At 39.5% G+C, this 17,248-nt stretch overlaps 1 protein-coding gene across 3 annotated transcripts in view; it reads left to right on the forward strand.

Annotated features, from left to right (window-relative positions):
- The first annotated feature begins 983 nt into the window (after positions 1 to 983).
- Positions 984 to 17,248, forward strand: part of LOC124172866 — a 128,468-nt gene continuing 112,203 nt past the window's right edge. For 2 of the 3 annotated variants that reach the window (XM_046552365.1, XM_046552367.1), the window contains exons 1-3: positions 984 to 1,316; positions 5,290 to 5,388; positions 10,242 to 10,406. In XM_046552365.1, the coding sequence (XP_046408321.1) occupies positions 5,309 to 5,388; positions 10,242 to 10,406 (245 nt within the window). In that variant the 5' untranslated portion in view covers positions 984 to 1,316; positions 5,290 to 5,308. The remainder of the gene's footprint in view (positions 1,317 to 5,289; positions 5,389 to 10,241; positions 10,407 to 17,248) is intronic. The other variant, XM_046552366.1, reaches the window with a different exon arrangement.

Genomic DNA, 17,248 nt, shown 5'->3' on the forward strand with positions numbered 1-17,248 from the left:
GATTCTATAGATTCTTATCTCGGTGTTAACATGAACATACTTCATTGAAATATTGGCAAAATCTCAGTTTATGAAAGACATTCACTGCACGTCTTCACAAATCAGGGCTGGGAACTTTACTTAAGAATTAAGAATTTTATCCTACGCTACAAAATTAATTATATCTATGAAGTTATGTTGGTAAGGAGTATGATAATCACACATACTTTCCTGTGCTGGAACAGTATTCTTAAATATGTATAACTTCTCTCAAATTTTATGAATTCAGACCATTTTAAATGGGCAACAACGGTATAAATATATCATTTATTATTGACTCTAATTTCCATCGGTTTTCAGTCACTCTATGACTGTGAGTACTGTCAAGATCATAATTTATGCATCAAATTTTAAAATAATCATTAATTTATCAAAAAAATCACTTCTCTTGTTCCAAAACGGTAATGAGTTGCTTGCAATCCGACAATCTACCATTGTGTGTCGGCAAGGAAACTGTTTCCATGCAAAACTCAGCAGGAAGTTGAATTTGGTTGCCCTTTTTTTTAATAAAGCATTTCCAGTAATTATTATTGAGTGAAGGAGTGAAAATTTTCTCAAGAAAGTCATGGTAAAGTTACAATTTTCTTGAAGTATTGAAACTATCAAACTTCCAAGAAAATTTCATGAGGTATTCGTATAGGCCGCGTCTTCCAGGAAGAGGTTCCTCATCGCTCGCTACGCAGCAGCACCATCGCCTTCTTGCTCCTGAGCACAGATATATACAATATATATATCTGTGCTCCTGAGAATGGAACAAAACTTCATGACTGACGAAAACATGAACATATATATTAATATCTTTGTTCATAGGCAAAAGACATAATTAGTCTTGATTCAAGGATTTACTAAAAAAAGAAAGACAAAGCAGAGGTAAACTTTTTGAACCCCAAAAGACGACGTAATCCGCTCTTCTTCTGTTCAAAAGTCGTCGACGTCGACGTTAACCTTCATCGGAAACGCAGGGTTTGTCAAACTGTCATTTACGTTTACAAATAAATTTAGCGATCTGAAGTTTTGTGAACGCTTATGATAGATTTCTGTGGCGAACGTGCCAGTTTTGGTCGTCAAGGAGACCGTTTCCATGGTACACGACGATTCAAATCTAAGTTTTGTCAATGGCTACCGGCTCCCGATGAGATTGGCCGGGCCGGATGCTGTGTGACATCTTGACCTGTTGCTTCTCTTGCCTGTTGATTCTTGTTTGTGGGCGTGGTCTTCGGCTGAAACTTTGACGCAAAAGGATTCCTGACAGCTGAGGGATTTTAGGAAATTTGAAGGTGAGTGCTACATGTTTTCTGTTGCAGAATATTGTATATACGCGTTGCCTCTTCAGGTTAATGGTTTCCTCATCAGAATATATGGGACCGATAGGTGATATGCTTTATAATGCACTAGACGGCATTGCTGGTGATTGAAGTTTGTGTGCGAAATTGTGATAAACACATCAAATATCAATCCTCTTTAATATCCTCCAAAATTTAGAATGTATCGTGAGATAGTGTCTATGAGATATTCTCGTCCTCGGACGTAACCTTGTTGCTATGTCAACGCGGACAAACATTTATTTCGTCCTAATAATAGTTTTTGCGAGCGTTATCTGTGCATTTACTTGCGTTAGGGATGTTACTTATTGTAGTTCGGTGAACTTAGGTTCAGTACGGCTTATGCCGATCGTGTATTTCAAGCATTAGAATTTCCATAAATATTTGTTTTGGTCTTCCACGAATTCAAATATTGTATCTTGTCATAACAATGCGTCGTAATGAGATTATTAATTATTAGTGTTCATTGTAATTAGATGAGTCACTATCGGTTTTTGTCGAAATAATGATATTATATACTCCATTAGTGGAAATGCCTCGAAGGCAGCAATATAATTTGCATCAGCAGTTGTTCACGTCATTAGCTTGTTTCAAATTCCCTTCGACTACTGAACATTATTATTAAGAACGGAAGGAGCTCGACCGAGGGATCATGATGAAGATAACGACGTAAAGGTATAATAACGAGATTATTATAGTATCCGTGGCATTAGAGCAGCCTCTTTATTACGCCCCGTGCCGTATTCCTGAGTGAAGTGAACGTGTACGCCATAGGGTTTGTTTACTTGGTGAATTCAGCCCTGGAATTCCCACTCTTCGCAAAACGCCGTTGTTAGGGGAGTGTTTGGCGTACAAAATGTACAGATGGCGTTAGCTTCGGCTGCTCAGAATTTGCCGTGAAGTTCAAATCACTACATTTTCCTTCGATTCCATTCCTTTTCAATTCTATTGTCTTCGGCTCAAAACACCCTTCACTCTGATAGTGCGACGTAAACATACCTTTTGGGAACTGGCACACTTCAAATTATGAGAACTAACAGAGCAGTTTCATTGGTTTGATATTTGTAAGGAAGACCCACTAAGGCCTAAGGACAGCATAAGGGTTTTCCTCGGGTTGATGCATGCAAATTAAAGGCAAATGTAGAAAAGGAAAAGTAATATTTATTGGGAACTAGTACAGTCTTTGGTAAGAGTATTTCAAATTAGCGAGCGAGTCAGTGTAGTACATAAAATATTTCTTGATTATGGATCTTCACGACCCAGGAGCGAATTCAACATTAAATTTCGAGGGGAGGGGGGAGGTCTTGACCTGGGTAAGGCGCAACCTCCCGCTTAAAATGTTTTTTATGGAATGCTTCACTCTACGATAAATGCAACTCAAAACTTCTCTCGGGTGTAGCTATGCATATTTGCTTACACACAATCTCTGTAATCCTTCAGAAGGATACAAAAACTATTAAAGTAATAAAAATGTAATTTTTTTTTATACAATTTGGGGAGGGGTCATGATCCCTGTGGTCTTTTCCCCCCCTGAATCCCTGCCAAGAACCCCTGCATAAAAAAATAATAAAAAGGGGCATAAAATTTGTTCACTTCGTTTATATTGTTTCAGACATTGCGATCATGGCTATGTGCATGTGTATATCCGAACAATATGAAGTATTTATCTTGGTAGCCATAACGTATATGATTCATCGAGTACATGTGCTGCATTCCTGATGCTTTTAGTGCAAGTATTAAGAGTTTTTCCAGGTCATTTTATCCACTCCTTGTGAAATATTTCGTGACTTAAACAATGCTTTGAATAGTATATTGTCGTGTCCTCCCGTGGACAGCTCGACTAGGGGCGACTCAGAATTGGGATCTTGGACTAACGCTGAGGGATTCCGAGCAGCGAAGGTGGTCCTCTAGGAGGGACGGTATCGGGTAGAAATGAAAGATCCCGGGTTTGCCACAGGAAGTGTATTTGATTCCGTTGATTCTTGTGCAAGAGTGATCTCCTCCCTCGGCTTCTCCGGATCAATCGTTGATATTCCCTTCCACGGCCTTGTGGGCTCCCGCTACGCGGATCCCGACTCTTGACTAAATTACGAATTGTGAATCATGAATGACGAAATGACCTCGAGTCAATGATGCGTGCCGTTTTTAAGGCATCCCCACATCCGACCACCCCTCCCCCTCCGTGAGTTCGAGAACCTTCCAACGGTACGCCATTCCTTGCTGAAAAGTGCAAACTCATCGGCAATCAAAAATGCAGTTCCCACTCTCAGCAAAATCAGCGCAGTGCGGACATCGTGGCTTTCCTTTTATGAGAGTGCACACGCACCGTCTATCCGAAAATGCATTCTTAGCCGTCAGCACAGTCCGCACCGCGCAGGCACAAAGGAAAGTTCAAGAGACCCACGCAAGAGAGGTGAATAGACGATGAAGAGGACGCGTAGGCCGACCAAAAGAATATGCATGCATCAACAAAAAGAGTGTGAGGACTTAGTCGAACGCAAAACGAAGTCGGGATTTAACAATATTACACGTCGTCAAAGTCATCATGAGATGGACTTCACCGTTTAGAAATCAAAATTGACTTGAGAAATAAGTTGTGTCGAAAAAAAATTTGCCGAGCTGAACACTGGAAACCCGTATTTTCATCTCATATTTAAACCCACATCTCAGAAAACGTCTTCGGTGAAACACGATCCTCAAATTACTGAGGTAATGTGTGAGTGAGTTTTTTGGAAAACTGAGATGATAGAAAATGATATCCTCGTGGGCGAAACTGTCTCTTAGATCTTAATCTATGTAAAAATCGCCATTTTTTATCAAAAATATTAGTGCGTATCCTTCTGATCTATGAAGTATTACTTGATTAGCTTCGTTTAGATATGGCCGAATCAGTGAACCGTACGAATTTGGTCCTACTGAATTACTTTCTGCTTTGCGAGTATGCCCCAAAGATGTACTTGCATTATTACATGGTTTATACGAAGGTGCTATGCTTGGATTGGTAATTGTAATAATAATAATATTTATTAAACATAAAACAAAACACAATTTGCATTAGTCTTTGTCATGATTGGTATACAAAATATTACAAATACAGAAAATTATTTTATTATTATTGCAATTTCTGAAAATATTCAGTCTCAAAATGTACAAAAAAATATTAAAAGATACAAGAAATTATAATGAAAATTTTGGTGAAATGTGGAGAATATTAAATCACAAAAAAATTAAATCACCCTTGTTGCTATCGAGGAATTCCTTGATTGAGTAGAAGGCCTTTTTTTATTAGCCAGGCATGCATAACTCTCTTGAATTTGTTAACGCTAACAAATTTAGCTTCAGAGGGTAAACTATTAAACAGGTGCAACTTAGTTACATGAAATTATTTATAAGTTTTAGATAGTCAACAGTAGGGAACATTTAGTCTCTCCCTGTTCCTAATGTCATTAGCCCAATGTAATTAGCCATAAGCCCACTTTACAGACTCTCTACTTGTGATAGGAAAGTAGAAATTAAACTAATATTTGCTTTGTGCTCTTTGCGTATCAGGCCCACATAGGGATTAGGCCATGACGCAATGCAATAGCAGAGTGGCGTACCCAGGAATTTTGTTCGGAGGGGGGTCCAAAACCAGGGGGGAAAATTTTTGAAAAATAGGGTACTAAGTATCGAGTTTCAAACTAATTTAAACTCTTTTAACAGTCGAAAAAACTCCATTTGTGAAAAAAATAATTTGTGAATTCATATTTTTTAATAATTTGTTTTCTTTTATTAAGTAAAATAATTGTGTTTTTATAATTTGTGGGGGTTCCGGACACCCTCGACATCCCCCCCCCCACAAGAAGTAGTCCGGGTCAGATGGACTCTTCCTCTGCGATTGGAAAATAGAAATTAAACTGATTTTTGCTTCGCTTTCTTTGCGTTTCAGGCCTTTACCGTTACGCAGCATGACGCAAGAGGAAGGGAGTATTCCGAACCCATCCCAGCTCCGGCGTCAGGTGTCCTCCCGCATGGATGACCATGATAGGTGAGTCGTCTTCTACCTCGGCTTCAACGCTTCCGTGACGAAAGTCGTGAGCCAGTGGGAGACTGGATTAGCGGTTCCCAAAGAGTGTGCTATCACCCGAGAGCAGGTGCCCTAGCAGGGTGACCGTCAACTGGGAAGATGAGATGAATGCGACTATTAATAGAGGAATCGAGTGTTGATCATCTTTTTTGGTAAGATTAGACAGATATTAAAATAAGTATACTGCTCACATTAATATCTGTTTGTGCGAAAGATCCACAGAGAAAAAATCATTCGCCTTGACCGGGATTGGAACCCGGATCCCCCGATTTCCGGTCGAGTGCTTTAGCCAGTTAAGCTACCGAGGCGTCATTCTTCCCTGTGGATATTTTCGGACACTACCGGACAAGATGTTGCTGGACTGCTGGGCATATAATGCGACTAGCAGTCCAAGTCGTGCGCACAGCGCCACAGCCGGAGAGCAAAGCCCGAACTTAGGCTTGCTCTCCGGCTAAGGCGCTGAGGAGAAATTGCAAAAAAATTCCGCATGCTTCATCTTAAAATATATTACTTGCGACGTTATGATGGCTTAAGACCAAAAATATAAGTAGAAAAATTAGTAAATTCCCAGAAACACCAATGATTTGTCAACGTGGTTTCTTTAGGTATCCTCAGAGCTCTAATTCCTAATTCGGCCAATAGTTGGCGTTTTACTTGTCTGGATTCTCAAATACAGCGATGCTATCTCCAACATATACTCATTTTTTCAATAATCCTCTTGCGAATTTTCCATTTTGAATGTTTAGCTCAGGAGCGCAACCAGGAATTAAGGCTAGGGGGGGTTTAGGGGCAACCAGAAGAATGGAGAGAGTGAAATGGACGGAGAGGAAAAGGAACGACAAAGTGCTGGATGTGGTGGGTGAGGAGAGGCAGTTTTTAGATGAGATACGAAGGAGACAGAAGGTATGGATGGAGCGAGTACTGAGTGGGGAGGGGATGTTGAAAACAGTGTTATAGAGGGTAGAATGTCAGGAGGAACAAAGAAGTGCTGGACATGGTGGGTGAGCAGAGGCAGCTTTTAGATTATATACGGAATAGACAGAAGGTATGGATGGAGGGAGTACTTAGAAGAGAGGGGATGTTGAAAAAAGTGCTATAGAGGGTAGAATGTTAGGAGGAACGAAGAAGTGCTGGATATGGTGGGTGAGGAGAGGCAAGACAGAAGGTATGGATGGAGCGAATGCTTAGCGGGGAGGGGATGTTGGGAGTGGGATGATGGGGATGACTTAGAGGGGAAAATGGTGTTAGAGGGTAGAATGTTAGGGAAACGAGGGAGGGGAAGGAAAAGAATTTTCAGATAGATTGAAAGGGAGTACGCATTACAGTGAATTGAAGAAGGCAGTGCTGGAAGGAAAGGGAGGCTTCCAGATCACTTCTTTAGTACTCCATCGAAACCTAACTTAATCGGTGGAATACTGTAATAAAATACTTACGGGTGTGGGGGTATTGCATACCCACCAGGGTAAGCAGGAGTTGCTGGGGGCCCTCCTCCAGAAAATTTTTAAGAATAATGGTTCAAAATGGCGATTTTAGTGGCTTCCTGAGGGGTATTTTGTTAATCCTAACACTATTCCATAAGTAATAGTGACCAAATAAGTAAAATGGATTAAACTTAAAAATTTCTCTGAGCTCTAGGGGAGGGTTTTATCCCCCATTACACCCCCTTGCTGCGCCACTGGCTTAGCTTGTGGTAAAAAGGAAAAGTTAACGAGGAAATTTGATGTATTCGAGTCACAATGAGGAGATGAATGAAAATGAATGTATCTTAAACAGTTCCATAAGCCCAATTGAAATGAATTAACCTCTTGGAAGTAAGGAAATAAAACTTTGTAAGGTTCCCTGTTATTTAATTATGGGCACGACCCGGGTTTCTTAACTTGGTTACATCGTCAGGTGACTGATCTTGCATGCATCATACATTTATGCACAAAGTACACAAGTGACAGTGAGGACATCTATCGGAAAGGAAAAATTAAAAATTTCCAAGAACGAATACTACGCAGTGCTTTTACCAAAATTCCCCCAGTGACCCATGTCCTTCGTGGAAATCATTAACCCATACCAGCACCTTCCACAGCCGGACTCAACAACCTTCCATAGACTATTGTGATTTAGAAAACTCAATGTACCCCGCTAATCCTCTCTTTCTTGCCCAACACCGCCACCTTCTTTAGCTCTCGTCTCCTCACCCACTTTAACCCCGCCCTCCCCTGGCTGGTCAGATACCTATCCTCACAGGAAAAACCCTCGTCCCAAATCAAGGCTGCCCCTTTCCCCCTTACCCCCCCTCTCCCCATTCCATTCTGTGTTTAACCCTCACCCTGCCCTCTCAACCAGTCCTTTTCCTTTCCAATAGATGTCCTCACTGTCACTTGTGTACTTTGTGTATAAATGTATGATGCATGCAAGATCAGTCACCTGACGATGTAACTAAGTTACGAAACCCGGGTTGTGCCCATAATTAAATAACAGGGAACCTTACAAAGTTTTATTTCCTTACTTCCAATATGGAGAGGTTTCACAAAGTAAAGCCTGAAGTTATTAGTTGTATGAATTAACCTCTAGTGAGACGTTGTCAAAGTCTGTATACAAACTGCTCAGAGGTATCCTCAAAATAGATATATGCAGTTGTAAATAAGATTGTATACAATTGATTGTTTGAGGTGTAACTTGGTGAAAGCGATTCATTATTAAAATTAAAAAGAACAACTTTGTGCTTTCACATTAATATTTATTCACGACCATGGTTTCAACGTTAGACGTCATCATCAGGTGAACTCTACAGAGGTCCATCACATCCTTTTATACCAGGCTAGGAGGGGTAGGGAGGAAGGTAATTAGGTTGAACAGATTGGTCAACAGAGAAGAGGGAGGGGGAAAAAACTTGGTCATATGGTATGAAAGAAGTTAGGGGGAGGAGGGTCCCTTAGGGAGGGCATGGCAGGTGGAGGGGGGATGGTTCTGGTGAGAGAGAGGCCGAAGAGTCCGTCATGTCATTAGCCCAGGAATTTAGGAGTGGGAGGCTTAAAAGAGGGGAGTGGGAGTCATACAAAAATTCGTTTACAATGTTGTCATTGGAACGTACGTGCTGCAAAATTTCCATCTGTTCCAAAGCGTCTAATCTAGGTCCTTTAGGTTCATAATGAAGCACTTCAAAAACAAAATCACTTTGATGATTGTTCAGATTGTATACATAAATTCACCATTAATCCTTCCAAGTTCTCATGCCGAAAAACCAATTATTTTACATGCTCAGGCAGCTAGTTTTGACATCTCCATGGAACAGTGTGAAAAAATGACTGACACTCTTGCGCTTAGTGCCTGTTCGCGGGTATCGGAACTACTCCACTTGCTGACGTTGACACCGAACAATGAAAACATTGTAAAATGCACACCAGTCATAAGAAACTCATCCACAGTAAGTGGACGAGTTTATTATGTTTTCATAACCTTGTGTTTGTGTTAATGGTCCACTGTGCTACATTTTTGAAAGGTCTTTAAGAGAGGAAATGAATTGTTGAATATAAAATATAGGGTGCCCTTTAAAAGAGACATACTGCTGTTCTTATCTTTGTAAATAACAAAGCTATAAGGAAGGCAATCATGCTGATCAATGTCCCCCTGACGGCTAATGAACATTTGCTTGACACATTTTTGAATTTGCATCTGGACAAAAAGTTATTTCGGGTGGTCAAGATGAATGGGACACCCTGTATAAGGCGGAAAAATTTCTGCCTATGTAAGGCAGAAATTTTTCTGCTTCATGCTTTTTATTCGGCAATTCATTTCCCCTCCTAAAGACTGAGTCAAAAACGTAGTACAGTGCAACCTCGATATAACGACACCCCACGGTGCACAAATAAACACTCGCTATAGCGAATTGTCGCTTTACCGGAGGTGGAGCAAGTAATAGCCAATATACCTCTTGCGAACAGATATACAGGAACAGGAGCGGTGCGGCGACAGATAAACATCAATCCGATAAACGTAAGCATAAATCCAGACGAAAGGCGACGTTTTTTTGCATCACTAAATGACCTTACTCAAATAACGACTAACTATTCAAACAATTTATAAGCGCCGCATTGAATAAAAATCATGCAAAGCATTGTTTCGTCAATCATCATATTTATCAAACGACAGTTTACCACATAAATTTGAGACTGAGCACTCCATTAACTTCATTTCTAACAGATCGCTAGCAATTACAGAGGTTAAGGAGTCTTGATGAAAGTCTTCCGGCGGTGAAACCCTCGCTATGGCGAGAGCCAACACCGAAAGGGTCTCGTAAAAACGAATTTTTTAACACGCTTATTATATAGTCAATTGACGGTGCATCGGCTATCTCTCGTAATAGCGGGAGTGTCGCTATAGCCCGTACTCGCTTTAACGAGGTTCCACTGTACAGTGGACCATTAACATGAACACAGTGTTATGAAAAATGAATGACTCTCTAGCGCTTAGTGCAGGTATGTGGGTATTGGAACTACTCCACTTGCTGACGTTGACAGTGAACAAATGAAAACATAGTAAAATGCGCACTAGTTATTCATAAAAAATATAGGGTGCCATTTTAAAAAAGACATACTGCTGTTCATATCTTTGTGAATAACAAAGCTACAAGGAAGGTAATCATTCTGATTTATGTCCCTCTGATGGCTAATGAACATTTTCTTGACACATTTTTGAATTTACATCTGGACAAAAAGTTATTTCGGGTGGTCAAGATAAATGGGACACCCTGTATATTTGGGGCAAAACTTGAACCACCAAGGAAAAATCGTCTTAAGCGGACACTGATTTTCTCTTTGAAGCAGCGACCATCTTCTGCAGCCCATAGTGCCGGTTGGCGCAGCCACAGGAGGCCCAGGGACGCAGCCTGAAGGTGGCCGTGTAGTGAAGAAGCCCTCGAGGAGACATAGAGCCAACAGAGAATGCCATCCTTACCAGGAGGGCTTGGAACCCTCTGCCGCCTGTGGGTGAGTCTGGTCGATTCGTACGAGGGGCGGTCCCCTTAGTGAAAAACTGTTCAAAAAAAATGTTGAAATTTTTAAAACGCCACTCCACGTGACGTCACAGGGACCTAGTTTCTATACGAGTAGATAAGAGTTTTACATCGTCTGAGATTACCAATGAATTCATGAGGCACCAAGCTCAGGGAAACATTCCTTAATAGTCACCTATTGAAATTGCCTATGGCCGCAAAGTTTCCTGCATTTGATAAGGTATTAATAATCCTTATTTAAGCCAAGCGCTACCATCTAGCAGGGTACTCTGCTACCTGCTAGCACCCTGCATCGTATCAGCGCTCAAAGCCTCGCCCCAAGGTCACCTTTCGGCAGCGGGAACCAGAATGACGTCACAAGGAGTTTTCCCGGCATTCATACTTAGGCGTCGCATTTTCGCGCGCTTGAAAATTTTCACTTTTCATTTAATCGCTAAATATAGATATTGTCATTTAAAAATCCAAGAGCATGAAATATGTACTCCAGGAGTAATAATCTTTCGATTAAGGCAATAAAAAAATATGATAGGAAACCACCCTATTGGGACCATTGTTAAAATCCAACAGTAACTGTAGAACATTCAACAGTAACTGTTAAAATCCAACAGTAACTGTTAAAATCCAACAGTAACTGTAGAACATTCAACAGTAACTGTTAAAATCCAACAGTAACTGATGAAATCCAACAGTAACTGCTACAATCCAACAGTAACTGTTAAAATCCAACAGTAGCTGTTAAAATCCAACACTAACTGTTAAAATCCAACAGTAGCTGTTAAAATCTAACAGTAACTGTTAAAATCCAACAGTAACTGTTAAAATCCATCAGTAACTGTTAAAATCCAACAGTAACTGTTAAAATCCAACAGTAACTGTTAAAATCCAACAGTAACTGTTAAAATCCAACAGTAACTGTTAAAATCCAACAGTAACTGTTAAAATCCAACACTAACTGTTAAAATCCAACAGTAACTGTTAAAATCCAACAGTAAATGTTAAAATCCAACAGTAAATGTTAAAATCCAACAGTAACTGTTAAAATCCAACAGTAAATGTTAAAATCCAACAGTAACTGCAGAAAATTCAACAGTAGCTGTTCAGGGTTCCCACTCAACCGTGTAAACCTTAAAACCGTGAATAAGCCGTGAATTTCGTGTACCGTGATAAAAGGTGGAAATAGCCGTAAATTTCGTCATAAAACCTTAGAAATATCTCAAAATTGATTGTAGAACTACGATAGACGGATTAAAAGAAAAAAATGTATATTTCGACCATGTTTCAAGGCCAAGTCACGTGCAGATACTGTCCACGAATTCATCTCCACACGTGTATTCGAAGCGCAATTATTGGTGCCTTGTGCCATGACGACACATTGATCTTGAGCCTGTGATCGGAAGACCGGTAAACTAAGTGTTCATTAACTCTGGCGGAAAATCAGACACTTTTTCACTTCCCTACCACCCTGATCCCTCCGTTTTCCCACTCTCACCTTTAGCCGACTCTTTGAGTTTTGATATCAATAGGTGATGTCGTATTAAATAATAATAATAATAATATCGTTTATTTTCGTAGGCACTGGGGCCCATAAGAAAATATAAGTACATCTTTCTACATTTCACATTGAGATAGATAAATAAAATAAAAAGTAAATAAATATATATACATATACAGTCAAATTTGAACAGTGCATATCGCCTAGTACATGAAAGAAACAATACAATATTTTCGACAAAAAAATAATAATAAATAATCGCACTTCGATATAACACACTAATTACAAAATTAAAGGTGACAAACAAAAGAAATATGAACAAGAGATATGAACATAAGAAAGTGAATATAAACAAGAAATATGAACATAAGAAAGTGAATATAAACAAGAAATATGAGCATAAGAAAGTGAATATAAACAAGAAATATGAACATAAGAAAGTGAATATAAACAAGAAATATGAACATAAGAAAGTGAATATAAACAAAAGAAATTTAACTTGGGGATAAGGAGGCATTCTTCAGAAACCCATATGTGCTGTGTTTGAACCTATTGACATTTGTACTGCTTCTTATTTGGGCTGGGAGAGAGTTCCATATTTGTGAGGCGGTTACTATGAATGATTTGTTCATATGTAGAGTGTGATGTTTTGGAATATGGAGGTCAATGTTATGATTTCGGGTAGGTATATCATGAACCTCAGATTTTCTAATGAATTTCTCATACAAGTATGGCGGATAACCGGTCGTTAAGATACTGAAGGCTAGAGTTATTATGTGAAGGGTGCGACGCTCTTTATACTTAAGCCAGTTGAGGTGATTGTAATAGTTACTGATATGGTCCCATTTTTTTAAATCGTAAATAAACCTTACAGCTGAATTCATGGTCAATTGGAGTTTATTATTGTTTGCGTCGTCTTGGTTAGTGAATAAGGCTGCGCAATAATCCAAGTGAGGGAAGACTAGTGTTTTAACTAATGAAATTCGTATGTCGGGTGTAAGTATTTCTCTGGCTCTGACAAGTTGATGTAGTGATCCCAAAATTTTACGCCTCGCATAGTTTGTTTGAGGCTTCCAACTAAGGGTTCGATCGAATATGACTCCAAGGTTTTTTACTGTTTCCTCATAAGGTATATTGTGGCTACCGAGTCTTATATTAGGTAGATTTTCATGGTCTAATTGGGAAAAGAAATAATTGCTCCCTATAATTATTGCTGTTGTTTTCTTGTCATTGAGAACCAAATGATTAGCCTGCGCCCAACTGTTAATTCTCTCGATGTCCTCATTGATAAGTGCGATTGAATTAATAATATTGGACGGCGATGAATGACGATAAATTTGAAAATCGTCGGCGTAAAGGTGGTAGTCACAATGCATGAGGACATCAGGGAGGTCGTTTATAAAGAGAGAAAAAAGAAGTGGGCTAAGAACTGAGCCTTGTACCATCCCCACGGGATTAGGGATCCAGTTTGACTGTAGGTTACTACTGACCACCACTGCTTGAGTGCGACCGCTGAGGTAAGATCTAAGCCAGTCAACAGCACTCTTTGAGAAATTTAGGGTACTCAGCTTGCGGAGGAGCAATTCATGGCAAACGGAGTCGAAAGCCTTGGTGAAATCGAATAATACTAAGATCGTCACCTGGCGTTTGTCCATTGCCTCACGAATGTCCTCGGTAATTTTTAAGAGTGCAGTTTGAGTGCTATGTCGACCACGGAAGCCAGACTGCAAGGGGTTTAGTAAGTTAGCAGTGGATGTATATGAGCTTAATTGCTGAAATACAATCCGCTCAAATATCTTGGCAAAAACACATAAAATTCCTATCGGTCTGAAGTCATCAGGTGTAGAGGGCTGGGGGCATTTAGCAATTGGGTGTATAAGGGAGTGCTTCCAGGTCGCAGGATAGTGTGCCGTTTGAAGTGAGGCATCTATTATATTTAGGAGCGAGGGCAAAATGACAGGTAGAGCCTTCTTAATGCAAGAAATGGGAATTTTATCATGTCCTTTGGCATTGGAGGTGATTTTTTTGCACGCGCTAAAAGCTGAGGACGATGAGACATGTGAGAAGAAGAACTGATTATGATTCGCTGGAGGTGGGATATGAGGTTCGAGAGAGATTTGCGGTTCACTTTTGACAAAGTGATTATTGAGAACATCTGGATGGATATTTAAGATATTGCTATTGGTTTTAGGAGGTAAAATTCCAAGATTACGAATGGATTTCCACATAGATTTAGGATCACCCTTTTTTCCTAGAGTGCGTTTGAAATAATTTTTTTTTGCATTGCGTATCATACTCTTCACTTGGTTACGTATGGTTTTATATCTAGTGAGAGTAGCCGGAACTTTATATCGCCGGAACATTGCTCGAGTAATATTTCTTTCCTTTATCTTCAGTTTAATTTCTGGTGTGAGCCATGGTGTCGGGGGATGGGTGACACGTACACTTCGGATTGGAGCATGCGAGTCCAGTGTGTTGAGTAGGAGGGAGTTTAACTCGTTAACTTTGTCGTCCACAGAAATCAGTCTACTGATGGAAGACCAGTTAATCTGGCATAGATCGGTGATGAACTTTTCCTCGTCAAAATTTTTGAAGTCTCTGAAGGTTACAATTTTTGGCGTAAATGATGGAATTAACATTTTGTAGGTAACAAAGACTTGGTCGTGGCATGAGAGTGGCGGATCCGGTGTTTGACCAGAGGACGTAATTTTATTAAGGTCATCAACACAGATAATATCTAGGAGAGAGCTGCAGCTCTTCGTATGACAGGTTGGCATAGTTGGCACAATATTCAAACCACACACTTGTAATAGGTTAAGGAAGGCATCTTTATCAGCTGTTTCTTTTAAAAGATTGATGTTGAAGTCACCCATGACAACTCGATTTACATAACTAGGAACAGTATTAACAAGAAAACTTTCGAGTTCGGGCAACCCATTTGTCTTTGGTGGTCTGTATACAACAGTCGCTAATAATTTTGAAAATGGACCGCTAATTTCAAGAGAGATATACTCCAGTTGATTATCAATTACATTAGCAGATCGACCCAAATCTTTGACTTTTAATGATGAGTGTACATATATGCCGATAAATACTTTCATTGTTGCGTTTGCATGCACTGCGTCCGCCGCTTTTATTAAATTTTTAGTTAACATGAGGGCGGTGATTGCTTCATGATCAATATTTCTGCCTAAAGTGGCTTATCAACAGACCGTGAATTTGACGACATTAAAACCCTGAAAACCTGGAAAAAACCGTGAATTTTATAATTTAGTTAGAGTGAGAACCCTGCTGTTAAAATCCAACAGTAAATGTTAAAATCCAACAGTTTTTTCGCTAAGGGCAGTTTGCTGAGGGCCCTGAGCCCAGAGGAGCCCTCCACAACCCTAGCGTCCATCGTGAAGCGAATACAGTCATCCCACTCAGCCTTGTTAAACTTAAAAGTTTGTATCTGTAGTGTACTGTTTCTTAAAATTCTGCAATGTGTAATTTTAAAGAGTTAAGAATTCATCAGAATCTGTATTCTCAAGACATGTATGAAAGCATTTACTACCATGGACAAGGACATTGTAATTTGTCAAAGTAATCTGATGCGTGGAATGGTTTTCCGCTTTTGTACTTCACAGGGAAAGGTTTTAGTGATGATTATAATCCTTCAACCACTCCCTTGCATTTACATAATGATTACAGTGTGTTGCATCAAATCAAATGTTGGAAGCTTTCCCTTTAATAGTGACCATCACACGAGTTGCAAACACGACATACACAACACATGTACGAGAACAAACTTTAACAAACTTGGACTTAGGTAAAAGGGGATACGACTATTCAACAAACTTCCTCCTGGTATAAAAAAATAGTTAAAAGTTTAGTGCATTTAAAATGCAATTGAATATGTTCCTTCTGCTAGGTTCATATAATTCTTTGGAGGAATACTTATGTGAGTAACGAAAGGCCTTGATGAAATGTTTAACAATGTGTTTTTTTTTCTTTTCTTTCCCTTAGCGAAAAAAACTGTTGGATTTTAACAGTTAGTGTTGTGTTTCATCAGTTACTGTTGGATTTTAACAGTTACTGTTGGATTTTAACAGTTACTGTTGGGTTTCAACAATTACTATTGGATTTCAACAATTACTGTTGGATTTCAACAATTACTGTTGGATTTCAACAATTACTGTTGGGTTTCATCAGTTACTGTTGAATTTTCTACAGTTACTGTTGGATTTTCTACAGTTACTGTTGGATCTGCTACAGTTACTGTTTGGTTTCATCAGTTACTGTTGAATTTTCTACAGTTACTGTTGGATTTTAACAGTTACTGTTGGGTTTCAACAATTACTGTTGGATTTCAACAATTACTTTTGGGTTTCATCAGTTACTGTTGAATTTTCTACTGTTACTGTTGGATTTTAACAGTTACTGTTGGGTTTCATCAGTTACTGTTGGATTTTAATAGTTACTGTTGGATTTTAACAGTTACTGTTGGATTCTACAGTTGCCCCAATTAACTGTTCAAATTTTCAACAGTTTTTTTTAACAGTTTTTTTAACAGTTTTTACGCTAAGGGTTGTTTTGAATGTTAATTTGTGATATATGTGTAGCCTGATTTTATGTTTTGTTAAGTAACTTATGTTTATGATTGGCATGCCTTATGCCCTAACAAATGTACCTTGGTCTTTGGGCAAGTAAAACATATTGTTATTATTGTCAAATGTAGATTAGGTCACATTTCGAAAGCAATCATTAAGGGGGTCCCTAGCAGGGGCAGCCTGGGTTGAAGAGGGGCCCTCAAATGGAGCTCATGCAAAACCCCTCCCCCAGAAATAGGGTGGTTTACTTTTATTTTTTTATTGCCTAAATCAAAAGATTATTACTCCTGGAGTACATATTTCAAGCTTTTAGATTTTTAAATGACAACTTCTATTTTTCGCGATTAAATGAAAAGTGAAAATTTTCAAGCGCGCGAAAACGCGACGCGTAAGTAGGAATGATGGGAAAAAGTCCGTGCGACGCATTACTGGTTCCCCCTCCCGCCTTGTGAGGTGACCTTGATCGAGGCTCTGAGCGCTGATAGGACGCAGGATGCTAGCGGGTAGCAGAGTACAATGCTGGCTGGTAGTGCTTGGCTTAAAAAAAGGTTTATTAATACCTTATCATACGAAGAAAACTTTCCGACCTTAGCCAGTTTTAATAGGTGATTATTAACACATGTTTCCCTGAGCTCTGTACCTCATGCATGCATTGGTAACCTCAGACGACGTATAACTCCTATCCTCTCGTGTAGAAACTAGGTCCCTGTGACGTCACGTGGAGTGGAATCGCAT

This window comes from Ischnura elegans (assembly GCF_921293095.1).
Source record: "Ischnura elegans chromosome 13 unlocalized genomic scaffold, ioIscEleg1.1 SUPER_13_unloc_3, whole genome shotgun sequence".
Lineage (NCBI taxonomy): Eukaryota > Metazoa > Arthropoda > Insecta > Odonata > Coenagrionidae > Ischnura > Ischnura elegans.